The sequence below is a fragment of the Trematomus bernacchii genome, unplaced genomic scaffold (assembly GCF_902827165.1).
Source record: "Trematomus bernacchii unplaced genomic scaffold, fTreBer1.1, whole genome shotgun sequence".
In the NCBI taxonomy this organism is placed as follows: domain Eukaryota; kingdom Metazoa; phylum Chordata; class Actinopteri; order Perciformes; family Nototheniidae; genus Trematomus; species Trematomus bernacchii.
The window spans coordinates 14,325,066-14,338,256 of NW_022987720.1; the positions used below are offsets into that span (position 1 = coordinate 14,325,066).

The 13,191-nt window shown below is 40.6% G+C and overlaps 1 protein-coding gene across 2 annotated transcripts; it reads left to right on the forward strand.

The window, feature by feature from the left end:
• The first annotated feature begins 119 nt into the window (after window positions 1–119).
• On the forward strand, window positions 120–10,503 carry znf281a (zinc finger protein 281a). 2 transcript variants are annotated; one of them, XM_034143413.1, is made up of 7 exons: window positions 120–244; window positions 1,906–2,359; window positions 4,069–4,170; window positions 4,452–4,572; window positions 5,499–5,582; window positions 5,689–5,807; window positions 6,534–10,503. In XM_034143413.1, exons 2-7 carry the CDS (start codon window positions 1,955–1,957, stop codon window positions 8,121–8,123), a joined length of 2,421 nt encoding a protein of 806 aa, XP_033999304.1. In that variant the 5' UTR covers window positions 120–244; window positions 1,906–1,954; the 3' UTR covers window positions 8,124–10,503. The 2 variants fall into 2 exon arrangements, with proteins under 2 accessions (XP_033999304.1, XP_033999305.1); XM_034143414.1 differs by having other exon boundaries at window positions 4,069–4,164.
• Window positions 10,504–13,191: the final 2,688 nt, after the last annotated feature.

Below are 13,191 nucleotides of genomic sequence, written 5' to 3' on the forward strand. Positions count from 1 at the left end.
TTAAAGTGTTAATATATGTATATATCTGGATTTCACGATTGCCTTTAATCAAACAACACAAATCAAAAAACGTTTATTTTATGTTACAGGACGCATCCGTCTTCAGGACCCAGAATCCTCAGCGCCGAGGCAAGATGGAAGAACCCAGCAGCTGCGGGAGAACAATGTTTTGGCTCTAGATATTGAAACGGACAGCTGAGGGTGAACTACGCGAGCCAAAATACCAGGTCATGGTCCTGCAACGGTAAGATAAATTCATAAAATCAAGTTTATCGACCTATCCGGTCGTTGTAGCAGTGAAACCCGGGACGGGACAGACAACAAAGCACGGAGCTCTAGCGTTAACGTTACCGCTAGTTAGCTGCTAAGTTAGCTGTCTCGGCTAGCCGGACGAGCATCATTGTTCGCTGGAGTTGTATGGGCCGTTTGTTATGGGTCATGCTTGTGTTGTCGTCCCGTCACTTACAGTCGGTCCACAGCCCGGAAAACGAAGCCAAACAGTTGGAGATAACAGCCAATAATAAGTTAAAACAATGTACGATAAGTGTTTAAATTTAATTTTGCATGCGCTAACTAGCATTTGTCCTTGATCATTTCTCCAGCTCGGTGATTGTGTGCGTCTTGTGTAATGCTAGTGTGTAATGATATCTCCCTCTTATTCTTTAATTTCATCTCAGAAAGTACAAAACTTACTTTGATTACTTGTCTTAAAACAGAATAGACTTCTCTCATGCTTTTGTTGTTTTTTTCTGTTCATATTTGCTCGTTTTTTTGGTGTTCATCAAGCGCAAGTCTGCTGCTGTTATTGCATGGCCATATTAATTATTGCCTGATCCTGCATCACAAAGGAGAAGGGCCCCGCAAGAGTGGTTAGCCAAATGGTTAGCTAGGTAGCTAATTGAATAGCCAACAAGCTTGGTAGTTTTTCTTAAATGCACGCAGACCACGGGGTCCTCTCAACGCACGCTTTGTGTGCTGAAACAGATATGACAAAGATGAAGTCAGTCGGAGTGGCAGAAGTCTTATTCTTTTTTATTAAAAGTTTGCTTTTTGTTAGCCGGGTAGGTTATTTCTGCTAGCTCGCCATCAGAGCTGAAGGCATTTGTCAGCAGTCAGATGGCACTCATTAGCTGAATGGGTCGTTCATGTGGCAGCCAAAGATATCTGTAGAGCATGTACAAATCATTTAATTTGAAATACTAATGTAACTTCAGTCTAAATTGCCAAAAATAAATAAAATAACACTTCAAAGAGTCACATGTCCAACATTTGGATACCTGCATGCATTCATACATTTTATTTAGATATGGACACGTTATATACAATTTTCAAATATCATTAATAAACATCTCGCTCGGAGCTCAAAACATGCATTTGATTATCCTGTAGCTACGTAATTAAACCAACAGCCTTTCTGATGCAGTGTATGTGCACTCTCATTGGCAGATAAGCTCATGCAAATAGGATGACTGGGTCAGACAGCCCCATCAAACAGATTAACACAACTTCAATCCTCTCATTCCTCCTCTTGTGTTGTGTCTAGCATTGAGCCACTTTGACCTTTTTGCCTTGTAAAATACTGTAAACACACAGTGCAATCAACTAGAGATATATTTGGTACTCTGTAGCCCAAGTGTTGTCTGTTTTGCTTGTTTCCACTTGTAAATGTGCCAGACTGCAGCTCTTTTGTTGACCCACAAACCACCAAATGTAATCCGACTAAGCGCCCAGTTGTGAGATCACAGGCCGTGACACTGATTCCTGAAGACCGAGATTAACTGGCTCCGTAATTGTTGTCTATTATTTGTGTGTATCGCCACCGGATTGTTTTTCCTTTTATGTCTCCCTTGATGTGACCTTTAACTGTTTTAACGTTGAACTTCTACTGTTTTTGTTCCCTCACAGAATGACACTAATTCCCACCCTATAGTTTTCCTTCCCGCCGGCCTCCATCATGAACATCGTTCAAGACAAACTAGGCAATGAATACCTGCGCTCAAACCAGAGCATGGACTCCAATTTCGGCCCTGGTATGTTAATGTTCAGCCACCTACCCCCGGTGACCAGCTTCACCCGGCTGGCCGCCCACTCCGTCATGCAGGACCTTCCATCGCAAGAGATGATCCTGAAGAAGGAGCGTGACTCGCCTGACTGCAGCATGGGCACCCAGGGTGGGCACATGGGGTGTGCAGGGGTGGGAGACTATGTTCACGCCATGGGTATTAAGCAGGAGAAGATGTCAGAACACGATTACCGCCTGCCAGTTTATCCCGGAGGGCTGGGGAAGAGCACAGAGCTGCTGGAGGTGACAGTCAGTAACAACCAGAGCCTGCTGGTGCATGATCTCAACATGGGCAACGTAAGTACCACTGAAATCAGAATGTGAGTGGGAGTTATAGCTGAAAAAATAGCTTTGCTCAAGTTGAGAGCTGAAACAATAAGTTAAATAATTGATTAATTAATCACAAATAAATACATTAATATCTCTTATATATCATACATTATTCATTAAAGTTAATAAAACACGTCAGGTATCATTCATAGTGTTAAAGAACACATGATGTTTTCGATCTTCTTTTGTGGCTAGCAATATTTTGCAGTAGATCCAGCCAGCTCGTTGTCATTATGACATAATATGCTTGTATGTATATATATATATATATACACATATATAAAACCCATATATACACATATAAACCCCTTCATTTTATAAGCTTTTCCTTCAGTGCATTATTGTGTGGTTAGCAACAACATACACCAAGATTATTAAGAACATCTAAATTAGTGAATGCTTTTTTGGTTAGTATATGTGCCAAAAATCCCTGCTGTATTGTGAAACAGCCAATATTTTTAAAAGCCTGAGAGAGGGGGACCTGATAGAGGATGGGTGCGGGGAAGAATCTGTGTGAAACTGTTTATGGTGACATAAATCTACTGACGGCTTTAGATGCAAAATATAAATGAGTTCCCCCCCCATCACTCCCTCCCTCCCTCCCTCATCACTCCCTCCCTCCCTCTGTTTCTCTTTCTGGGTAAAAGGGTGATGTCATACTGCTTCAGCATGAATGAAAACGTCATGGCAGAGACACAGCTGTCTTGTTTGAGCTTGCCCTTCATTTCAGACGTCTTTTGTGAATATTCAAATAGAAATACACACAACCACACACTTCTAACAATAGCCACAAATCCTAGGTCATCAGGGCTCTCGATGCAAGTTTGTTGACATTTTTTTTTAATGATTGTCCTCACACTGCCAGAAGGAACATTTTTATTTTAAGGATTTAATTTGAACAACCCTTAAATGTTTCAGTCTGGCTCTCATTATTACTTTAAGGACATCTATGTTAATAAGCCTTACAGTCTGTATTCTTTTGTCGTGCTCCTAAATTGTTGCATTTTCTCGCACAGTGATGAGACCTTTTGGAAGTAAAATAGCATTTTTAGCCCACAAACTGCTCAAATCAAGTTGGTCTTATTTTATTTTGGCTATTCTGTCTGCTGTTCTTGCCCTAAACATTGAGCTAATTTTGAGAACAGCAGGTGCACCCACATGTACCCTGTCATTCTCCATATGGCACTGAGTTGCAGCATGTTCACTGGGAAATAATGGGCAATGCTGGAAGACAAAAAGGAAGCAATCGGGAACCCATTTTTTTTATTTATTTTGCGTAAATATGCAACACAGATTGTTTGTGATAAAGTTTAGTGAAGCGTAATACTTGTATTGTATAGTTTAGTATGCGAGGTGTTCAGTTTGTCTATTTCTTAGAGACAAGAGGTTAGACTAGTGGATAATGGCTCTCATTGAATTACAGACTGCTTATACAAAGAAAGGACGTGAATTTAAGGCATTGTTATTTTACCCACTAGAACCACAGCGTGCACAATGGGTGCTCAGCAGACAATCACTAGACATTGTCCAAGTGTTTTGTTTGTTTGAGCAAAAAACAGACTTGTTTGCTGGATAGTTATTTTTTTTAGGCTTCGGCCCTTAACCTGCAATCAAATAATTTCCCTGCCGCAGCTCGCTCTCACGGCCCTCTCCCTCTCCCTTTGTCATCCTCACAGCTGCCGAGTCAGTTAGGAAAGGAGCCCACTGGGAGGAAAGGTCGAAGGTCAAATGGTGATGGACAGGATGGTAAACCAAGAAAGAAGAGAAATGAGGCAAAGGTTTGACATATATATCTGTGAATGTCATATTTAGCAAATGTAGATCTATTAAATGGATAAATAAAAATCATTACAAATATATACATTTGAAAAATAAATATGTTTAGGTAATTTTTTTTTAACACCGAAAACATTGTCCAAATAGATTATCAGCGTCATCTGTAGAATAATGCTTTATTATTTATTCTACCCAATATGAACTGATCCTTTTGAATAATGAAAGATGATATAGAGGGCAGCTGACTGAACCTGACCCATGTGTTTCTGTTATTGTTCCACAGCAATCAATGATGCTGGAAGGAGGCAACATGTCGCCGGGGAACAAGCCTCACATCTGTGAGCACTGCGCTGCATCCTTCAGAAGCTCCTATCACCTACGCAGACACGTCCTCATCCACACAGGTATTTTACAGTGCACGTTTTACCATGATGCTCATCTTTTGTCATTTGTGTTTTTTTTAATCATGTATTTTGATAAGGGCAAAACAAACGTTATCTTAGAAAAATAGCGTGGCAGGCTGTAAACGTTTAGAAACTGAGTGTTGCTGTGATGGAAACAGGGAGGGACAACTCTTTTTTTTTTTTTTTTTAAGCCTCTACTGCAGCGTCAGTGCTGAATGTTAGCCAAGTCAGCTAAAACACTTTTAAACCCTACGGTACAACATTACGATAAACACTTTTGTTTCAATGTGAGATGATCTGCTTTTGTGACCAAAGCAGTTATTATGAAACGGCTAGAGTTCAGCATTTCAGAAAATTATACTATCAGCTAAAGGTAACCTAAGATTAAAAAAAAGTGTACTTTCAGAATGATATAACATCTGCTAAAGTTTAGTGATTTCAGATAATTTATTTTAAAAGTATACGATCAGCACGATTAAACACTTAATTTGTATTAATTTTTTTGCCTTTTTAGAATGATGATGAATCTGCTGCATGGTCCATTTTAGTCTGTGCTCCTTTCAGAACGGCATGTGTTGTGAATGTTAATGTACCAAATACTGCATTAGACTATTGATATTAAATTTAGTTGTGTTTTGAGAAAAAGGATGAAAACTCAGACTTCTGTCGAATCATTAGGTTTACCACTATTTAAAAATAAATAAAAGGTATGAACACAATGACATGACCTGTGAAATAAAATACAATCAGTCGCCTTACCCCCGAACACACAGTGCTTTTGTGAAGAGTGTGCAAAGTCAGTCAATTTCATTATTGAATACAGGTGCTTCTAATTTTCAAAAAAGTGAACCATACATTTGGCAATGACCATTTAGGAATGACATTTTTTTTTACAATGTATATATATCTGTGATTTTTCCTTTCAGGTGAAAGACCCTTCAGATGCAATCAGTGCAACATGAGTTTCATTCAGAAATACCTTCTCCAGCGACACGAGAAAATCCACAGCGGTGAGTGTTTTGACGAAAACCATCCGTATCATATCTGATTTAATTCTGAGTCATTGTGTGCTTCCAATAACAACTAACCTTGAGCGCTGCTGTCTTTGTAATGCAGGAGAAAAGCCATTCAGCTGTGACCAGTGTAACATGCGTTTCATTCAGAAGTACCACATGGAGAGGCACAAGAGGACTCACAGCGGAGAGAAGCCCTACAGATGTGAGACCTGCCAACAGGTCAATGAGCTGTTTACTACCCTGATTATTTAATATGATATTTTATAAATCGGTAGGGTAGGTAATTCAATTCAGAAACACTTTTTGTTATATTCCATGAAATGCTCTTAACATCCCGATAGCGATGAATAAATTAAATGCTTTGACAATAAATATATACAAATAATTCATCTGTGGAAGCCGTGGCGCTGTAAAAAGCAAGTCCATGATCTGCCTCGGCCCGCGCCAGATAACTGGATGGCCTACCTGCCTGTCAGCCTTCCATCTCGTGCACACACTTATCTCGTGCCCTCATTGGTCATGTGTGCGTTCGTGTGTGTTGGAGGAGGAGCTCTGTAAGGAAGTCTGAAGGAAGGGGCAGATTTTTTTCGGTTGTGTACTTTCAAATTCTACCTTACTCGAGCTGGTTTCTCCATTCTTACCTACCCTACCTTTTAAAAGGGTGTTTACACACACTGCTTAATTTTGAGGGAAAATCAAAGTCATTAAAATGTAAATGATCCATATAATGCTATATAAGTGTTGTGAAAAATAAATATGTGGAGTTTTGTTAACTATGTCTGCCCAGGCACTTTGTCTTCAACACAGACGGACATTGATTGATATATCTATTTTTAAGCCTAGACTGAGTCATTGAAAATGAATGAATCTTAAATTCCTTTTGTGATGTCTGAAGTCGCTTCTTAGAGTATCTATAAATAAAACATTTGTTGTTGTATCTTTCAGTATTTTTCTAGGACAGACCGACTGCTTAAGCACAAGCGAACCTGTGGAGAAGCCATAAAGAAGGGGCTGGATCCCGGGATGATGGATCTGGGTTGTGTAGACTTGGGACATGGCAGCTATGGAATAACTCAGGAAAACATTGGGAATATTGGTAGGAAGAGAGGAAGGTCCAAAAATAATGGAGAGGGAGGGGAGCGCAAGAAAAAGAAGGGGGATGGAGGAGGGTCGAGGGAACAGCACATTCACGGGGCTGTACCTGGGGTCTACAACATCCATGATTACTCTGTAGAGAATCCAACGGTATCTTCCTCAACTGAGCCAGGACCCAGCATGCAGCAGGGCCACCATGCCCGGGCTCCAAAGATGGCATTCAAGAAGGCCAATCGTAAGAGCCTTGAAAAGGGGGGTTTGGGACAGGCCAAAGCTGACTCGTTGGAGCAGAGCGGGGGCATGGATGGTCTTGGCCTCATGCAAACCAATGGAGCTAAAGTAGAGCCCACCAGCAGCAACTACGACGACGCCATGCAGTTCATCAAGAAAAGGCGCTACCTTCACGCAGCAAACAATGCAAACTCATCAGGGCCAGGGGTTGCTGGGATATCCAGCAGTGAGTATGATGTCGGTGTCGGCCACTTGTCTTCCCAGCATTCTGTAAATCACGGCGTCGTTTCCAGCGCCATGGACGGTGACGCTCCTCTCTGTCTCGACAAGTCGGGCATCCCAGACGAGGTGCTGCAGAGCATCCTGGACCACTACACTCAGAAACCAGAGGGCTCGCACCACGACGTTCACTTTGACATTGGCGACCATCACGTGGATCTGCACCCCGTCTCGATAGACGGCGCTGACATCGGCCACAGCGCCGACACCCCCAGCCCGTCTGGAGAGAAGACGGTCATGATGCACGAATACTCTCGCTTCCTGCTGCAGGCGTTGGAGCGCACCAGCCACAGTGCCAGCTTCCCTCTGGGTCCTCCCGCCTCAGGACCCTTCGCCAGTTCCCACCAAGGAACTCCCATCTACGCTGACAAGAACATCTACACTACGTCCCCTATGGAGTGTGGGTACGGCCAGTCGGTGGCCTCGCCTTCGCTGCCCTCCTCTGTGCCAAAGTCTCACTTTGCGATGCTGACGGGGTCCTCACCACAGCACAGCTTCCACCTGAGCGGCCTGGAGACCTCCACCCACCAGCAGCTCACCCCTTCTCAGGAGCTTACCGACCAGATGGAGAAGCAGCACTCCTCCACTCCCACTTCCTATCAGATCAGCCCATCTGACCTGAGCCGCCATAAGGAGCAGCTGCCCGGCAAGAACGGCACAGTGGTCTACCCTCTGGCCCCCTCGCAGGATCTGGCCTCTCTGGACTCCTCCAAGCCTTCCTACCAGATAGAAAACTTTGCCCAGGCCTTTGGCTCCCAGTTCAAGGCAGACGGCCGTGGCTTGTCTTACGGCACTGACAATGGCGGGGAGGTGGATCACAGGATACGGACGCCTGTGTCTCAATTCTCAGGGTATAGTAGTTTGTTATCTGATGTCAATGAGCCAGTAAGTACAGGTTCCAAAACTACAACAAGCCAAAGCTACAGATGAGAGCCTGAGAGGGAGAGAACACTCGTTAAAGTGGATGTTCTTGTTTGAATTTTTTTAGTGCTCCTATTTTGTTATTGTTATTGTTATTATTATTATTATTATTATTATTATTATTTTTTAAGTGTCATCTTTCTTTTAATTATACTGATGCTCTATTTTTGTGTGCCCAGTCCTCTCCCAACAATAAGCCTGCGAGGCTTCTTGCAAATGCAACTTTTTTTAAGTATCTGGTATTTTTAAGTTAAATATGTATTTACTGTGTATTGTCATATTAGTGGCATTCGGACTGGTCAAGAAATAATGAACTGAAAGAACTTTTACTAAGTAGAGTTGCTCCGGACTTTTTGCTTTTACAATGAGCTGAAGTGCTTGAGTCAACTTTTACAATTGTAAAATAATAATGAACATAACAAGGATGGCAGGGAATAGCCCAGAGTTGAAATCGCAAAAAAAAAGTTGTTGTCTGTTACAAGGTTTAAAGTATTACTCAGGAAAAAGTGAAAAAGGAGAAGCCTACGAGGTGCAGTGAGCGCTCTTTTCAGAAGTTAGTTTGCGACTTCAAAGAGGATTCTTCTTATGTTTTATTACTTGTTGAATGAGTGTGACATAAACAGACTGCTGCCAGCTCACATGAGCACTGATAACACTTTCTACTTGGCTATATAGAGATTATGGTACTTTCGTGTCAATGTGAAACTCATGTTTTCTTCAATAAGGGCCATATATATATATCTATATATATTTATAAGAATATATATTAATGTAAAAACAGATTTAATCATTCTGGGGAACTGCCAGTTGAAGTAGGGGAAGAATGAGGGCGGGATTGGGGGCTAAATGTTGTCCTTGCTATATTTTTGGAGAGCAAAAGTGATGTTGGGCTTTTAATTGGCCAATAGAGGTTGCTGTTGGACAGTGATAGAATGGCCTTCCCCTTTTCCTGCCCCCGCTTCTTCCTTGGTTCTCTTATTTCTTTAAAAGAATCCAATTAGCACTTTGAGCCGTTTTTTCTTACATTGCGTAAATTACCGTGTCAGATCAAGGAAGCTCAAACGTCAGGAATGGACTGGCTTTTGGACAGAGACGAGTTTGGGCATATGCAGAGGGGGTTTCTGGGTTGAACATATTTTCAAGGGGGTATGATGTGGATACCCTTCGTTTTGGTGGCATGGTTTCTATGGGGATGGTGGGCGGGGGGAGGCGGTTGCCGAGTTGATATGGAAAAGTGGGATTTTTCAATCACATTTTCTCTTTCTCCTTACTTTTAGGGAACATTTAGATTGGGGGGAGGGGGGACTTTTAAAATAAAGTAACATTTAATCGGGATAATGTATATGTAATTCAAACCTCTAGTTTTAGTTTTGACTTGTTACCCAACTTAGAAGCTTTTGCTTTCTTATTGAATTTGATGACAAATGTGTTAGTGATTAAGTATTTCTCAAGCTGTTACTGAGAGGCAGCCATATGCATTACGAACTAAAAGGTGGCTGACCCAAATGTTTGTAAGCGTTTAGATATCTCACATGTGCTGGCATTACCGAGCATATTTGTCCCAATAGAAATTGGGTGCCTATTCCTGAGCAGTGCAGGTGCAAAATATTGTCTAGTAAATGTAAAATGTAATTTCTCGCTGATTTTTAAATGTATTTATGCTGTACGATTATTTTGTAAAGACAACAATAAGTATGCAGTCTTCCATAGCTACAAATGGCCTCGAGTGCTGGACATGATATCACTCTGCTGAATGAGTCTTTGAGCCCCTTTATGCCCCAATGGCCTGTTGTTTTAAGCAATCATTGAACATGGCAGAGTGAATGCAATGCTGTAATATCTTAAATAATATGTTGCCATGCTGAACGGTTGAGGTGTGAACAAGAAGCCGCCTCACATATACCTCATATCACAGTAACCCAGGGACGCAGGAGTGAAGGTTTGATGTATGTAGCAGAAATGCTGTTGTTTGTGTGTAAAAATAAGTCATGTTTCTGTGTGACTAGTTTTAAACATTTGTGTTCATGACATTTATGTGACCCACTAAGACATGATGCTTAAGGGTTTCTGTAATTGTCTGAAGCCAGCTAGTGTTCAGTCTCTTCAGTTCGACCTCTCTCCTCCAGATCTGATTTGCCATATTGTTTCAATATGCTTATTGTTTACAAAAAATGTACAAAACACTAAATCTTAAATGAATTCTGACCCCTGTATACATTTTATTTTAGTATATATTTTCCCTCTTTTTTTTTATCACCGCCAAATTTTGTAGCTGATATCTTCCATTTTTATTTTCTTCCAGCTTCTTGTGACACGTTTCACAAGACTACTTGTCCAATGAATTTAAAACTGATTAGGGAGAAAAAAATAAAAAAAATACTGTTATCAAGAGCTGTTCTGTCATCCTTTTTGTGAGGAGTGCCGTTATACATGTTGAAGCATATGCATGTCTACACTAAAATGAATGTATCGGAGGCTGATTAGGAAAAACTCACTACAGCATGTATTCATTCATGTTTGGTAGCATAACGGGCTTACTGTATCTTAGCTGTTTATTTTCACCACATGGTGGTGTCTGTGTTCTACAAGTGAAAAGTCCTCAGTTATCAAACCCTAATTCCGCTCTAATATGCTTTGGTGCTTATCCATTCATTATAATTCCCTTTTAGCAACTTTGTCGCTGTTTTATAGATTTGTATTAAGAAAGCATGGACTTAAACTGCATCTCTGCTTGAAATTATATTAAGTTTGAAATGCGGCCTGCTTTACTGGCAATTGCAACACCCACTTGGCTCATTCAACAGCTCATCTTTGGATTCTAATGCTGCTAATCTTTTTCTTTTAAGACCAGGGCTTAATAGACTGGTTTACATTCACTCGTAAAATGCCATCACACCTCATAAAATTGCAAAAACATTGCATGTTTCAGGATGCAATACGAAAACTAAAACGTCATCTCTCAATGAGTCGTTCCCTGTCCCGGTTTACTACATTTCACCCTGTTTCCAGGATTTTAAGAGCACATGAAGTACATCACCATTAATGTAACATTAACACGGTAAATGTTAGTTTATATATAGGTTATTTAAGCAAACCATATATTATTCATTTAAGGCAAATCTTAGTCATTCCTGCACTGCTACTGCTTATAAGTTCACAAATCAAGGTACATTTGCAAAACAAACAAAACGGAAATAAAAGTAATATTAAAGCAGGCAACGAGTGTCCTCGATACACAAGATGTCAATGTAAGTTATCGATCAAGATGCAACTAAGTATTTCTTTAGTCCCCTCTATCAAGACGCTTCCAGCACGGCCACCACTGCACGTCCAAACAAATGTAACCTTTGATATTCACATCAGTGATTTCATATTCTCTAGTTCCCATTTATTATCACTTCAGGGAATTAATCTTCTTCCTCAAAGTCATTCAAAAAGAGATGTAGGTTGTCTTCCCGTCACCAAAGAATGAAACCTGCATTTCAACTGTGCTTATCTTGCAAACATTAACTTTCAAATCTTTCCACAGCTTCTGTTATCCACACCCAACACCTGCATGATTCAGCGCCAATCCCATTTTGTCCAGTGAATAAATGACTGAATAAAATATTGACCTTTGTGATAATGATATGATCAAAGATGTTGTGGATTTGGTATTTCTAAACATTCTAAGAAGTCTGTGCATCATGTGTCAGTAAGCCCATTTCACTCATTGTTTGAAAATGGGGAAGCCATAAAAGTTTTGAGCAAGAATGGTCAAGGTGTGACGTGGGGATTTGATTGCCTTACCACATCGTTTTGATGCCAAGATGGTGGCAGTAAAACAGTACGCCTTAATTCCTGAGCTGAATGTCTAAGAGGTGTTTTTGGGTGAACACACTAAGACAGAAGCCGAGTTAATTCTGAGGGAGGTGAACTGTTATTAGTGAGGCTTCGGTCTCTTTCTCCTTCAGAGGACGCAGGTCTGTTGACAGGGCGGATGCGAGAGTGACGGGAATATGTTCTTATCTTCAAAGCTGGGAAGAAGCTACATATGGGGTTGTGTACACAGAGAGATAGTGAATGGGGAACAGCAGCAATAAAAAACAGGAGTGAGTTTTAAATGCTGTAGAATGAGTCATTAGTTAAATTAAATACAGAATGCAAATAAGTCTTTTTAGGCACACTATTGTTGGCTACAGGAGTAAAAGTATATGTCTGTTGGTCAGTAAGTATACCACTTTGGTTACAGAATGAAATATTTCAATAACTACTTGATGGATTACATTACTGTTATATTGTTCACATATATCTAGAAGACGACTCCTAGGCTTTGGCCACTGCGTGATTTTTCGTATCGTGCCACCATGAGATGGACATCTGTGGTTTTGAGTAAAACTTTTCAAAATCGATTTAAGTAGACAGATTGGCAGGACTTTGTTTGAGACTTAGATGTCCTTTCTAAGATAAATATACATTTCAATTGGTTACCCCTTCACCTTTACGGCTATTGCCAATGCCATCATAGGTCCTACTTTGTATTTACCTTCTCATCTGCCTCAGCTGTACTTTGTGTTTATAACAGCTCATAAGCAAATGTTAGCATGCAACATTGCTCAATAAGAACATGATACGTGCTCAACATCAGAATCTTAGCTTTCAGATTTGAGCATGTGGCTTGAACACCACTGTGCTTTAGAGCCTCAGAGAACTGTTTGCACGTTTGTTTGTCTTTTTATTTTATATTGGGATAAAAATATAGTTAACATGTCAAGACTTTGATGTGGTCCACTTAGAACATTTGATCATCTTTATCCAATGTTAATAATTATGACGTTTTTATTATTAAGTTTGTCTCTTTCTTTGGTTGAACATATATGCTCATCTAAAAACGTCAATATTAAGCCGGACAAACATTTTGCTCAGAATCCAGTCCTGAAATAAGACACATGTGTCAACACTAACATTAATATTGGTTGCCAGGTGGAAAAAGTCAACACAATGTATTGAAAAATGGTGCAATGTCCCAAAGCATTTGCATGAGATAAGAGTGAGGTCGGCTAGGTGCATGTGTTTACACTGCTGGACATTCGTTATG